General features: G+C 39.7%; 1 protein-coding gene across 1 annotated transcript in view; it reads left to right on the forward strand.

Moving 5' to 3' along the window:
* The first annotated feature begins 1,294 nt into the window (after window positions 1–1,294).
* roraa (RAR-related orphan receptor A, paralog a) overlaps window positions 1,295–14,817 on the forward strand; it is a 222,705-nt gene continuing 209,182 nt past the window's right edge. Inside the window, exon 1 of the mRNA XM_058075290.1 lies at window positions 1,295–1,805. Within this exon, the coding sequence (XP_057931273.1) occupies window positions 1,652–1,805 (154 nt within the window). The 5' untranslated portion in view covers window positions 1,295–1,651. The remainder of the gene's footprint in view (window positions 1,806–14,817) is intronic.

A 14,817-nucleotide genomic window follows, 5' to 3' on the forward strand; every position in this document is an offset into this window, starting at 1 on the left:
GGAGCTCAGGAGAAGCCGCACGTGTGGGCTTGCCTCCAACCTCGCCAACCCGAGGTGGAGCACTCATTGACGGACACACTATGTCAGATGTACTGTTGGTGCTGCTCAGAAACCGGATGTGAGGGTGCCGCTTGGACGCACAGCGTTTCCGTTTGCGTCTGATTCCAACAACAGTTTGGAGGACATTTCACAGTCAAGTTCACAAAAACAATCCCGTGTGAAATGCCGCTGACAGATGAAATTATTTTTACCTTGCTAGGAATCACCAATACAGTAACTTCTGCCTTAGCTCGTTTTGGAAACAGAGGAGCAGAGTTTGGGAAACTCGGCAGGGAGCTTATTTGGTTTACAGACACGCCCATATAAGGAAATCCGCCCCTCTGTGACATCATAAAGGGGCAGTTTTACCACACCTTTTGAGACTGCACGTTTTGAGCCATCCCAAACTTCTTTCAGGGCTCACTTCCAAATGCACAAATGCTCATTATCTGAAACTTTGGTATCGTTTAACACGAGAATACAACATTCTAACTACATTTATAGGTCAGAAAAGTGGGAAAAGCATAATAGGTCCCCTTTAAGGGAATAGGTTTGTTGTTCCGTCATTTTGGAATGAAGTGAAAAGGAACTATCTAGAACTTTGGCATTGAAGATGTGTTGCCATCCAATTACTTGGGTAAGACTGGATTTTTCGCTGCTGTACAGTAAAGTCACACTGTACCTGTCACTAACACATATCAAACTGTCATCATCTTTCTGGAAAACAGACTTTCACTGATGGAGAGTCAGCTTTGTGAAAATGTTTTTAATGTTTTATTTGGGGTGTGAGCTGACAGATAGATACTAAAGTAAAGCTCCCCTTCTAATTTAAAGTAATTTCATTTAATGTGCCTATTATTAAAAAAGCCAAAGTCAAAATCCATTGCATTTAAGGGCCATGTCACAGTCAACGTGTCTGTGCTGAAATAGGCGTGTCTGCACAGTGATCACATGCAGGAAGCATGCTGCTGCTTTGGAAAGCAGCAGCAAGCTAAGTGAGAGCACGCCGGTTGCTAGGGTGACGCTTGACGGCAGTCGTTTACGACGCTGTGTCTCTAAAAAGGAAGAACTCATATGGCCGTCAGTACTTATATTAGAGAAGAACAAGTGACTCGGCGAGTTGAATTTTTCACACATTTTAATGGTTGCAGTTCAATAAGTCACAGTGTCAAGTGTAATATTCATTTACAGCAGTTTTTTGGGGTTACAAGTGCAGCAGCACCCTGTAGGTGGCATAATCCCTCTCTATAAAAAAAACAAACCCAAAACAATACACGACTGATAACAGCTTGTTTTGTGGCGTTTAAAGGTACTAAGAAGACGCCTGAGGTCCAGAGGTTCGATCAGTGTGGATTACTTTTGAAGGCCTGGCGTTCATTCAACGATATTGACAACCTCTCCCTCCTTTTTTTAGAGTTTGCATGACTGAAGCGCTCAAGAGCGCTGCCAGTGGACAATCAGACCAGCACACCCACCTTCCACACTCACTCGCATATCTCATTTTCTTACTCCAAATTACATCGCCGAGGCTTGTTGGCGCGGAAAAAACACCGGAGAGAAATTAGTTTGAAGTGTACGCCGCAGTGAGGCAGCGAACCAGCCACAATCCAACATGGAGTCCCCGCCTGATCCAGCGAGCGACCCGGCCAACAGCGCCTCGGAGCCGGCTACCCCGGTCAGGGAAACCCCGGTAAGCCTGGAGACGCTCCGGAAAGCGGACCAACCAGCCCCGGTTCGAAGGCAGACCTGTTCGAGCACCAATAGAGGTGAGTGAGGCGTTGGTGGAAAGGGACAAGCCATTTTGGTATTATTTTAGCTTTAAACTTCCAAATGAATTAAACGTCTCTGGTGAAATAACTGCACAGTGTATGAGTATGGGGCTTGCTGTAATTTAGGTGGGTGCAGCGCTTTATTTCTTGTGTATTTTACTCTTGTTTAATTTACAATGACAGCTCAAATCATATCATATTTAATACATTCTTACACCGCTTCAATTTGATGTGCGGCCAATGCGATCAGGACAGGGTGTCAAAAGTTTGCAAACTGTGGGCCGGTTTATCGATCGATCATTGCGTGGACGTGGGATATGATTCTGCACACAAGTGTGAGCTTCAAATCACATTCCGAGCTAATGCATTTAGGCAGTATTTCTGTGCGTCAAGAAGCAATCTGTCTTTTCCTTTTTGACGCGTTGCTCAATTTGCGTGTAAACCCCCTCACAGTGAGTGGGCCTCCAGCTTTGACAGCCACCCTTGAGAAAAAAAGTGTGCATTCACGCCGTGGATTGTCTGGTTTGGTTGTCCATGTTGTACAGTAGACACTTTAACCACACCCCCTCTCTGTATTCCTCGTCTAACTTGGCAGATTTTATTACTGATTTCACGTCATCAGTAGCTAATAAAAAATGACACAATATAGTGTGGCACACGATTAATTCATTATTACACAGTGGTTTTGGCGTGTGTGCATGAGTGCAGGCTCTCGTCTTCCTGCCGTGTATATTTAGAGTGTGATATGGGGAATGTGGAATGTAAGCTGGTTATGTAACAGGTTTAGCCATAAACACAGGCAGGCAAGCAAAGTGAAGGGTTAGAAATCATCATATAATAGTCGCTGGCACATCTTTTTTTTGTTTCGCGGACACTTTTGGAGCTCGATGAAATAAGAATCACCTCCTCCAGTATTTACACAGCAGCAAGGGGGGGTGGGGGGTGGCTGTGTGACTTTGTGGGTTGGCACACTCTGACTGAGCTCTTATGTAATAGTAGCAGGGCAAAGACAGGTAGTTGGGACACTTGGATTGATTTTTTTTCCCTCTCTCTACCACCACCTCTTCACAAGTCTGACTTTGAGAGTCTCCTAACCTGCTGACCCACATTCACCCCCACCCTTTTTATGCACAGGATTAAATTGTGTCTGGGAAAGGAGAACGACAAAGGGAAAAAAGAACACATCTTGTCTGTTATGTAATACCGAGTAGGGTGAAAAAAAGACATACGCGTGTTTAACCTCTGCTTCTTTGAAGGAGTTGTATGGCTGGTAGACTTTAAATGATTGTGAGAGAGTTGGATAACTTTTTACAAACGTCAAACTCTTACAAGTTGTATGCATGTTTGTATAAAAATTAGGCCTACGCTGAAAAAACATAATAGGACTAATAAAGTTGCAGGGAAAATGCTTTAAATGTCCTCCTCATAGTTGATCTGAGTTCCAATCTCCAGTGGAACGTCTTTGTTGTGTGGGTTTACTTCTTCCACTGGCCAATTTAATAGTCTAAACATTGCTGAGAATATGAATGGTTGTAATATTAGAAGAAAAAACTTAATTAATTCATTATTTTATTATTCTGAAATTAGTACTTATTTTTATTTTTATTTTTTTTACTCCAAGCTCATGTCTTGTTTCACCTCTTATAGGTATGACTATTTTCTCATAAGATAAGGTGTTTTTTCCAGAATGATACAACTTTTTCCCATAATATTCCGACTTTATCCTCACAACATTATGACATTATTCTCACAGTTATTATGCTGCCCTGCTACTCTTTCGCAGAATTGCAATTGATCCTCGGGATTGATCTTCTTTTTCTCTCTCTGAGAAGTTCAATGAGTATGAGTCTATCACAGAAAGTTTTTTTTTAATACTACAGAGCATCTTCTTAGCTTTGAAGAGTGAGTTGAACACAGCAGATTATCGATTTGTAGCTCATCTCCCACGGTCGTTACGCTGTTGTCTGTAAATTTGATCCCTGTTTTTGTTGTGTCACTGCCACCTAATCAATAGGCTCTTAAACGGGGGACTGGGGATTCAAAAAGTGCTGCAGCAGTCGGTGTTGAAAAAGATGTGTAATTTAGATCATAAATCAATCTAATTGTAAGAAACGATGACTATCATACAGATTAAATGAATTGGTTCATGGGATTGGGCTGTAGAGGATTTCAGCTTTGTTTTGAGTGTCCCAACTTATCAGGCGTGTCTAGTTCTTTATAGTTCGTGCATGTGAGAAAGGATATGTGGATATAGGGGAGAATCCCTAAGGGTGAACACAGTTCATTCTATTCAACTATATTATAATGATAATATAAATAGTATGTATGTTCAATGGGCAGTTCAAAACAGTTGGCATCCTAAAACTATTACTATCTGTGCAGGCATTTTAATAAACTTTTTAGCATTTTAAAATGAATATATATATATATATTTATTATATTTTGACTGTCAGAAAGGTATGTGGTGTACGACCCTGTAGTGAGTCAATAATTGTACTCTATGCTTAACACCACCTGGTGGGTTGAGAGGTTTTGTGAGATTTTTCAGAAGTAGCCTTAAGTGATTTCCCGCTAGAAAACAAATCAAAGTTGACACTGCAGCTCCTGTGGATGATTCACACAAGAAAATAAAACCATCTCCTATTAATGAACATATTGCCAGACTTTCATCCAGCAGTTTTATTTTTGGACTGTGAAATAAGAGCTCTCAGCTCACGGAGTGGCAGCGTTTATTTTGTTGTTGCCGCTCCTCAGCGGATGCGGTGCAGCGAAGCAAAAGACATTTCAAAAATAAATATATACTTATTTTGAGGATCTCAGAGAAGCTGGAGATACCACTTGAATGGATAGCAGTACTTAGTGATGCTTCCCTTCAATTCAATGAATGAGGTGCTCCTTGATACATCAAATTGAATTTTCTTCTGCTTTCACTTTCAAGGCGATGATATCACATTTTATTGCTACCTGACTTGTCCAACACTTGTTAGTTATTTAAGACCAAAGCGCAGTATTGATTTGCAATACAGTTTACACCGCATGGCCAAAAAAGTGACAAAGTGTATCTGCTGTCTGTGTGGGCAATGACATCTGCTCCCAGTTTAGACTTTGACACTGAGAGAAAAAAAGGTATTCTGTTCTTGTCGACTTCAAAGGTCAATTTGCATTTGAGCGGCGGCACGCTTATCTAAGGAGGATGTGAGTGTCAACGTAAGATCAGGATGAAATGAGCTCAGATTCATATTTTTCTCCTGTGAGGCTCTTTCTGTTCCGTGCCTTTGTCTGTTTGAAGACAGAAATATAGAAGCCTTGTCTCTGCTTGTGCTCTTCTGCATTCATTAAGTTTTTGAATTAAATGGCAAGCATTAAAAAAAAATATTCTCACTCGACACTTCATTAGGTACACATGCAATTTGTAGTTCTCTGATGTTGGATGACTTCCAGTTTTTCAGCAAAGTTTGAAGTACACTTTAGCATTTCTAGCTGTGTAAAAGTTAAACACTGTAAAATTAAAGTCAAATAAAGTAAAACTACAATAATCTCCGGACCGCACCATGCATTTAGTACATTGAGAGATGTTACACAGAAAGACCTTTTAAAGTTTGATTAAATAAATGTTTTTTTTTTCCAAACTGCACCAAACAGTGCATGTACCCTACCAGAAAAGTCATTCCACTTAAGAAACCACTTAATTCGTCTTCTTCAGCGTCTGAATTGAACAGCCTCATAATTATTTTGTCACACACTTTGTCAGTCTCTCTCTCTCTCGCTGTTGTTGTTGCTCTCAGTGTCACTTCATCTCAAGGTAAATTATCCTTTTAGCTTGAGCTGTCCTCTCCATCACGCGGTAGTCCAGCAGTCTGAAACTCGTTGGTGAAAATTTCCAACAATATGCAGTATATTTTTATTTGATTTTGCTGCAAATCACTATGTGTGTCATGCCCCCTTGGAGTCACGGTACCCTCTCTTGTACTCTTTCAGAAGAATGACCCAAACATAAACACACATCGAAATTATACCTCTGCATCAAAAACATGATGATCTGCAATCCTACATGTTCAAACACCTCAAACCTCGAAACTAAATTTGGCAAATTTGATCATTAAACAAGATGCTGTTTTGCTCAATTGTTGCCTGGTTATGCTTCACGAATGACTGACTGCGCCTCAGTTCTCCCATGCTTCTTTCCCCACAACAACATGGTTTATTATCTTCTGCATCCTAATGAAATAGACCATTACCTTGAAGAAAATGACAGAATTCAATAGCTTACTAGCACAACTGAGCTTCCTGGCCTGTCCATAAACTGCTCTGACTGCATTCACTTATGCACATGTTTAAACTTCATTATTTTATTATTATTCTAGTGATACTTTTTTCTGTAAAGTGGTAGCTATCATTAATAATTGGCGGGAGGATTATTGACAGCATCAGTTGGTTGCATGCCTGTACATGTGATATTGTACTTTTTGATCGAGCATCTCATGCCCAAGCCCTGTGTGGCTCGCTGTCTGATGCTAGAGTTTGGATTTCAAAGATCTATTTTTTTGTTTACAATTCAATGTGAGCATTTATTTCTTGTATTTGTGGTGGGACTGCATATTGTGTGTGTTTCCTGTTTTTGGTGCATCAATGGAAGCAGGGAAAGACCCACCACCTCACCCAAAGGAATGGTTCATACACGTCCTTAGTTTCAAACTTTTTTCTTTTAAATATTATGATAATTTTTTTCCAAGTAATACCACCGCCAGCACTCATAACTAAGTAAAAGGAAAAATCCCTCCCGATAGCTCAAAAGTTTATTGGAATTTGAGTCCATATGCTTTTCATCACTGTGGGTACTTTGTTTAACTGTGGTGGCTGTCAAGGTTGATTTAAGATGACATGTTACGAGACATTTACACAGTGTAGGAAATGTTTTACATCAAACATGAGGCAGTAGTGACAAATTGACCCACACATGCTACGGTATTGGGGTGTTGCTGCATTTACTGGTTATTTGATGTTTATGTTGGCGGCAGTGCCAGGCTTAAGAGACTCATACATTTATCTGTACTGAATTAAAACTTACTCTAGACCAGAATTAGCACTACTTAAGCAAAACTACTTAAGTTTGTTGTTGGGTTGTTGGTTGCATTTATGTTGGATCGATAGGGTGCATGTTGGAGGCACCGCAAGACTTTCTAGACATTTGAATCAAAATAAAAGTTTTCTCTATCAAACTTACTCTACACCAGATCTAAAACTTTTACTAATGTGGGACAGTTTATTTTGGAGTTAGAATCACCAGTGGCTTCTAACTGGGGCTGGCAAGCAACTTTTGACTGGTGATGGACACCAGATTTGATGTGAAATCTCCAGTGATAAATGACAGCTCAGATCTATGGCCCATTTACAGAAGTTGGTATGCAGGATGGTGGGGGAGTCTGAATAGTAATGACCGGAAATAATCCAGATGAATTATTGGAGGATGTTAAAGGCGTCTAAATTTAATGTGGTACACTGCGACCTGTGCGCTGGTGGCGTTTGGCGCCATGTTGCTCTGGGTCCCTTCTGACACAACATGGGCCTGTCAGAAGGGGGCCTGCGGAGGGGAAAAGAGGTGCTGTAAAGACTAATTCAAAGCAGGTCTTATGTCACACTTATGTCACATGCAGGGCCGAGGCGCTCATATCTATGTGTAGAGGGTGCAACGATCCCGAGCGAGTAGGGTCGGGGTAGAGCCTGTCAAACTCCAAATCCCATTGCTTGGTCGGGACATTTTTGTTTGAAGCCATCATGCTTTTGAAACACTTTTGCACACATGTTCTGCTTCGTGTCATGTGGACGTCAAGCTGTTCAGTGTCTGTGTACATAAACAACCACAAGAACTCGACGTCTTCACTGAGGCTGCATATGTTGAGGGTTAGGGTTAGGGTTAGGGAGCTCTTGACTCCTTGACTGACACACTCCTGGACATTGTGTGTGTGTGTGTGTGTTTGTGTGCATTTTTGGTAATGTGTTCCACAACAAAAGAATGTTTAACATGCTTTCACGAGCCAAAACAAACTTCACAGTGTCCAACTAATATCAAGTAAAGGCAAGTTCCATAGTAGTACATAGTTGTCTGTGAAGAAACATGTACCTACAAATGAGTTACAACTGTTTTTGTTCTTTGAGTAGTAGTACAAACTTAAACTAGAACTGAATATATTTACAATATATCTAGCGAGGTTGTACGTATGCACACTCCATAATGCTACATAGACAAGCGCTTTTGCTCCATGACTTACACAAAATAACGAACATGGATAAAATGTTACTTACTGCTTGATCTTCGGACTCTTCCACACAACCAAGTAACGTCGGAAAGGCGTCTGGCTTCAGCAAGTTTGTATGGTAGTCCAGCTGCATACTGACCCATGTTTACAAAACAGTCCAACGTGGAATGCCGTTGACAGATTAAAATGTGTTTCTTTTGGTGGTAGGGAATCAGGAACTCCAACCCCTTGTGCCTGATGGTGGCGTCTTTAGGAATTGTAAACAAATGTGGCTTTCCTTTACGAGACATTGCTAGCAAAGTAAAGCTAGGGGGAGGACAGAGTGTATTGCACCTACAGCCACACCCATAAGGAAGCCCACTCCTCTGTGACATCACAAAGGAACAGTTCTGCAAAACCCTCTGGAATCGAGTGTTTTGAGCCATCCCAAATTTCTGTCAGGGCTCTTTTTCAAATGAGCAAACCTCATTATCTGAAACTTTGGCATCTTTTAATACAAAGATACAACATTCTAACTACATTTATTTGTCAGAAAAGTAAAAAAATAATAATAATTCCCTTTTAATATTTTGACGTTATTCTCGTAAAATTAAAGATTTCAACTTTCTTCTTGTAAATTTTCTTCTTGTACTATTATGACTTTATTCCAATAATATTTTGACCTTATTCCCATGATATTACAACTTTTACACATATTATGACTTTAAAAAATATCTTATTTCAACTATATGCTACTAACATTATTTTATATTTACTCATAATAGTACGACATTATTCTTGTAAAATTCTGATTTTTACACATTTTAACACATTTTTCTTTGTGTAAAATTACTGCTAATGCTGTTTTTGCTGTTGTTGTTTTGTTATATTTATTGTTTTGTTAAGTTGTTGTTAAGTTATATTTGTAGACTGTGCCGTGGGCCGCAAATGGCCCCCAGGGTGCACTTTGGACACCTTTGTCCCAATATATTTTATATATATCAAATAATATATATAAAATATATAAAAAATTAGCAATTTCATGGTATTGCAAGTTACTCTGTGACTGTTCTTTTACCATTCATTATCATTTTCAACACAGTTAATTGTCAACACAATAATATTACTTAACAAAGTTTATTAATCACCTGCAACAAACAAACAACTTCTGGAGATAAAACAACTTGAAAATCAGTGTCATTTCTCTTGGCTTGATTGCTTATATTGGAATAACAGGCGCGACTTAATCTCATAAATAAAAAAGGGAAGTGATACAGATCCGTCCCCTCCAGGTACTGGCACCACTTAATCGAATTAGCTCCACTCGCAGGCTTGACGGGCTCTTCAAACACCCCTGGTGACTTTTGAGTGCCGATTACAATCAGCTACTATTTTCAGCCTTTGATTAAAATCTGGTGAGGTTGGACATCATTTTTTTTTCTTTCTCTGCAGCACAGAACTGACTAATGTGGTAGTTAAACAATGTCCGTAAGTGTTACTCATGTGTGGAAAACTCTTTTTGAAAACACTTTTATTGTTAAGGTTTGGGTGTAATATTTGCGAAAGAAAATATTTTCTTTGTTTGATAAATTGCAATGCCGGTTTGTAATTTAAATAATCAAAACACTATTTTACTTTACCACGGACGTTTCCTCATTAGGCAGGCAACAATAATGAAAACAGGTCGTTGGTGAGAAAATAATCACAATTGTTTCTATTGCAGTCATGTGTCAAAAATAATTCACTTGCTTTTTGATATTATAAAAGCCTGCTTTGAATATGAATAAGTCACTGATGATTATTTGGATCAAGCTCGCATTAGTAGATTGATCGCTTTTGCAGGCCCACCCAGACGGTGTGCCTGGTTGTTGCCGTGCTTCTTTTCTGACTGTGATTGAAAGACGGAGTCACCGTCCCCGCTCCCCTCTCGCTGACAAATATCCTGCGTCTGATCAATCACTATTTGCAGCTTTATTTGACTAATTCAGTGCTTAAGAGGCAATAATTAACTGCGTGCGGGGTTGTTAAAAACCTATTTTTATGTGACAGACAGAAATAGACACCATGAAAAGAGACAAGAGGCCTTCGGGTGATGTCGATAGTGCTGTATGTCATATACTGACAGTTTTATCAACTGCTTGACAGTATGCATCACAAATGCATAATTATTGTTGCTGCTTTCAAGTTATAATAAGTTTGAAGTTGTTTCATCCTTGTTGAGCTGTATGATTGTTTGGTGAAGAAAATAGTGCTTTAAAGTAAAGCCATGACAACATACATTTTGTAACAACATTTATAAAGTAAATGAGGGATTGTTCATTGGAATGTGTTAAACATTTGTGGCTCGTGATGCTTGATCATTTCTGGTGGCTCCACTTGTGACACTCGCTTCGTTGGCACCGTGCCTCAGTGTCTTGTGAAGGAGACACTTAATCTCTGTCACAGCCAGGTGGAAATTTGCTGCACACTTGTAATTGAACAAAGTGCCTTTTAGACACTGAACTGTCATCTGCACATCGTATAATCACGCAAACCAGGTGTCAACAGGGGTTTCTCTGTTCTTGCGTCCTCTTTTGCGTTTCTTTTTTTGGCACTTTTGACACAATGTGGGCATTCTGACTGTGTCGTCTGGACACAAAAGGTAGGGAAGCCTTATATAAATATGGGAATTTCTACAAAATGTCCTTCATCAACAAATGTGATGAATAAGGATCAATTATAAATTTGTTTCAGAAAATCTCTTTGAAAGTTCTGAGCTCCTGTTTAAATGCCCATGCCAGGTATGACACCACATGACTGTATGTATTTGATTGTGTAAGCCAAGGGTGTCCAAAAAAAAGGTTGTGCTTTTTTCATACCAAAAGACATTTTCGTAAGTAAGAAGTAAGAAGTCATTTTTTTTACGACTGTTTTGATTCCTGCTTGACGATGCTCCCCCTTTCACATCTAAAAGGGAGAGTGTTGTCTTTGTTTACAAAGTGTGACACCATCATTCTTCACATTGAAATTTAACTAAACACTGCGTGAGTCAAAGTATGCTTGCGACATGACTGCAATAGCTGTTTGTTTTTTGCACTGCGTTCACCGCATGACTCAATCATGTGTTTCTAACCCAAAAAAAAAACAAGACTGTGGAGTGGGGAACTGCAGATTATTTATTACTTCCTTTTATTATCACAACCATGAAAACCACATTTTGACACAATGCAAACTCCAAATATTACAATATGGGGTGATTAAAAATGCTTGTGTGATGTACTGGAGGTGCACTGGCTCAGTCTAATCTTGATGTATTAATATTATTTTTGTAACGGCAGTTTAACGTTTGTGGTTACAAATGTGCTTCCAGAAATATATTAAAAACCGTAAACATGAGACTCGCTCAATAACTGGTTCTAGCACATGCCGGTGGAAGTGTACGCATGGTGCTTAGCACAAGACTGCAGTGTGTGCACCATGCTGAGTGGACGAATACAGTGTTTGTCTGCACAGCCACAGCAATAACATTGCTTATTAGTTAACGGTTTACACTTGATTCATATCTCTCAAGTGGCAGTGCACCAAAGAAAAGGAAAGACATCATGAAAGTGAAAATCAACATCACAAAAAACTCAAAGAAAGGAAACACACCCACCAATATTGGCTGTTCTTTTGGCCTTAACCGACTGTCACAACATTATTAACTCATTCACTGCTGTTTAAGTTTTGCTTAATCCACCTAAATAAGTGACTAAGCAATAAAGCAATACATTCCACCCTCACACTATATTCCACCACCAGGAGCCAAAATGTATCTTTAAAGTGTTTGGAATGTTCCTTTATGAAGCTTTATTGCATTTCAAGCTGGTAATGACCATCTTTAGTGCCCTGCATGGCGCTCGGAGAGAGAATCTGTGGCTGCAGGCGAGCTTGCAGGGGGCTCTAAGGTGTGCAGTGTAGCTTGAAGCTAGACCTCCTTCTGATTGTAAAAATAATCTTCGGATCAGCTAACTTGTAGAACAACCAGTATTAATAATTTTGAAAACCTACCTGCTGCATTATGAATAAGCCCATGAGGAGAAAGGATGATCAAGCTAAAGCTGTTATTGTCTCACGTAGTTCTGAAACAATATTTTCCAAAACAATATTTTACACATATATAATATATAACCTATATTTTAGATTCTAAAACATTATTTTAGATAATATTGTTGATCTGTCATGGTCAGTTTTAAAAACCCTATGCAGGCTTGGTTTTTGTCAACATGTTCTCGAGCAATGCTAGGCAAACTACGGCCCGGGGGCCACATCTGGCCCGCCATACGCTTCAATTCGATCTGCCAGTTGCTTAATATAAATTTTAAAGGGGACCTTTTTATTCTGCTAATTTTTTTTGGCCCATTGTATTGAGTTGTGGAATCCTATAGAGCAACTACATGCGATAAACTGCACAGAAAGCTTTCTTGATCTTCCAGAATCTGCACCTATTCCAGCTGTTTCAATTTATTCCACCCATGGCCCGCACTCCGTTGTGGCTGATCACACTCTCAAGTCTGACTGAGGACTTCCGGACTACTGCCGAACCCCACTTTCAAATTTTATGAGTATAGAAGTTATTAAATGAATAAACGCTTTGGAGAGCTACTTTAAAAGTGGTTAGGAGCTGACTTTCCGTCACATAGTTCTACGTTTATTGAGTACAGACAATCTTGTGTAAATTTGGTCATTAAATATTGCGGGACAACCTGTGTTTAAAAAAAAAAATAAAAATCTTGTATCTTCCGGCTGTGATGGAAAAGGCCATTGTGAATTCCAGACATGGGTGAGTTTGTAATTTAAATAAGAAATGTGTGTGTCTTCAACAAGCGATGCACTTTATTCACTTTTTACATATTATGTACATAAAATGTACAGCTCCCACATCTGTAGCTAATGGACGGATAAGAGGTTCATCCTTTCCTTTAAGATCTATATTTTTACAAAGCTCTCCTACATGAAGTGGTGGGAGCATACATAGGGCAAGCCTCTTTTCACAAAAGTGAAAAAAACAAGTTAGGGAGATTAAACAGTTTAATGGTCTCACATTTGGTGGTCATAAATAGGATGTAGATACACATCTTCTTCTTCATCTTTCTCTTTCGGTTTTTCCCTTCAAGGGTCACCACAGCAAATCAATCGCTTCCATCCAACCTATAGATACACATATTACTGTTCTAATATTAACATTAACATCACTTATTTGGATGACTGAGTGTGTTGTTTGTACTGTGTATAATGTCCATGTGTTGGAAAAAGAAGAAGCATTCCCATTTGGAGTATCTATTACTACTGCAGCAAACGTATACAGTGACAAATACTTGACACATAAGAAAACATGGCAACTCATATTAGATTGCTTATCTTGTCTACACGTCATCAGCGCCGATGTATTACTCTGCGCTGATTTGATTCTGGTCATAGGAAGATGGACAGGCGAGATTGATGGTGTTGTCGCCAGTCACACTGATAAGGCCTGACTCCTTCTGCAGGGGGTTGCACACACACTCCTTACCTGAGACGCTTGCATGGCCATGCTGAGGATGTGAACCGTTCCCTCATGTAAATTCTTTCAAGGGGGAGGCCACATTCAGAGATGATCCTGATGATCCTCCCGGTGGTCTGTACACCACATGATCCAGGCATCAGCCTCACCTGGGAGAGGGAGCTGTGGAAGCATGGAGATAGTGGGTCATTTGTTTAAAACACGTGCATCATGTGTCTTGGTGCAGCCAAACGAACACAAGCTAAACACGCTTGAACGCACATTTACATGAGATGTGCACGTGCCACAGTGCACACAGACACATAGGTATTCATGAAATATTCTCTCGATATAGCCTGTTTTTCATTCTTTAAATGTGTAAGAAAGAATGGACAACTGGATTCAAAAGTATTTTGCATGTATTAATAGAATCATTCCTCACACAATTTCCCAGCCTTTATTAAGCCACGTCATATATTTTACTCTTCGTCATATATATATGGACAGAAGATTCCCGTTATTCCCGGAGGTGAAAATCCGGGACCATTGACTCATTCAGTTAATTGAGATTATTCATTCATTAATTTTCTACCGCTTATCCTCATGGGGTTCACCGGTATGCTGGAGCCTATCCCAGGCGGGGTACACACTGGACTGGTCACCAGCCAATCACAGGGCACATATATATGTTATTTATTCTAAATGATTTAAATTATTTGTACAAATTACTGTTTACGCTGTACATTGTTCATATTTGATGTAATCTATTTATTCTCCACATTATTATTATTACACAGGAGCAGGCAACGACATTTCGTTGGCAATTTCACTGCTGTGTTATTGTGCAATGACAATAAAGAAAGTCTATGTCTATGTCTATATAGACAAACAACCATTCACACTCACATTCATACCTATGGACAATTTGGAGTCGCCAATTTACCCAACATGATTTTGGAACGTAGGAGGAAGCCGGAGTCCCCAGAGAAAACCCACACACGCACGGTGAGAACATGCAAACATCACACAGAGATGGCTGAGGGTGGAATTGAACTCGGGTCTCCTAGCTGTGAGGCCTGCGCGCTAACCACTCGTTCGCCGTGCATCCCTAATTGAGATTAAATAAACATTATTAGGAAATCTTATCTAGTATAAAGCAGTGTTTGCATTGTGCTTCCCTGTAAGAATACAGACTACACTTTCTGAAATCTTTAAAAGTTCCTTTGATGCTGTTACATCATTCCCCATCTATGTGTAACATCAGAGCGTCTTA

Source organism: Doryrhamphus excisus, chromosome 6 (genome assembly GCF_030265055.1).
Source record: "Doryrhamphus excisus isolate RoL2022-K1 chromosome 6, RoL_Dexc_1.0, whole genome shotgun sequence".
Taxonomy (NCBI): Eukaryota; Metazoa; Chordata; class Actinopteri; order Syngnathiformes; family Syngnathidae; genus Doryrhamphus; species Doryrhamphus excisus.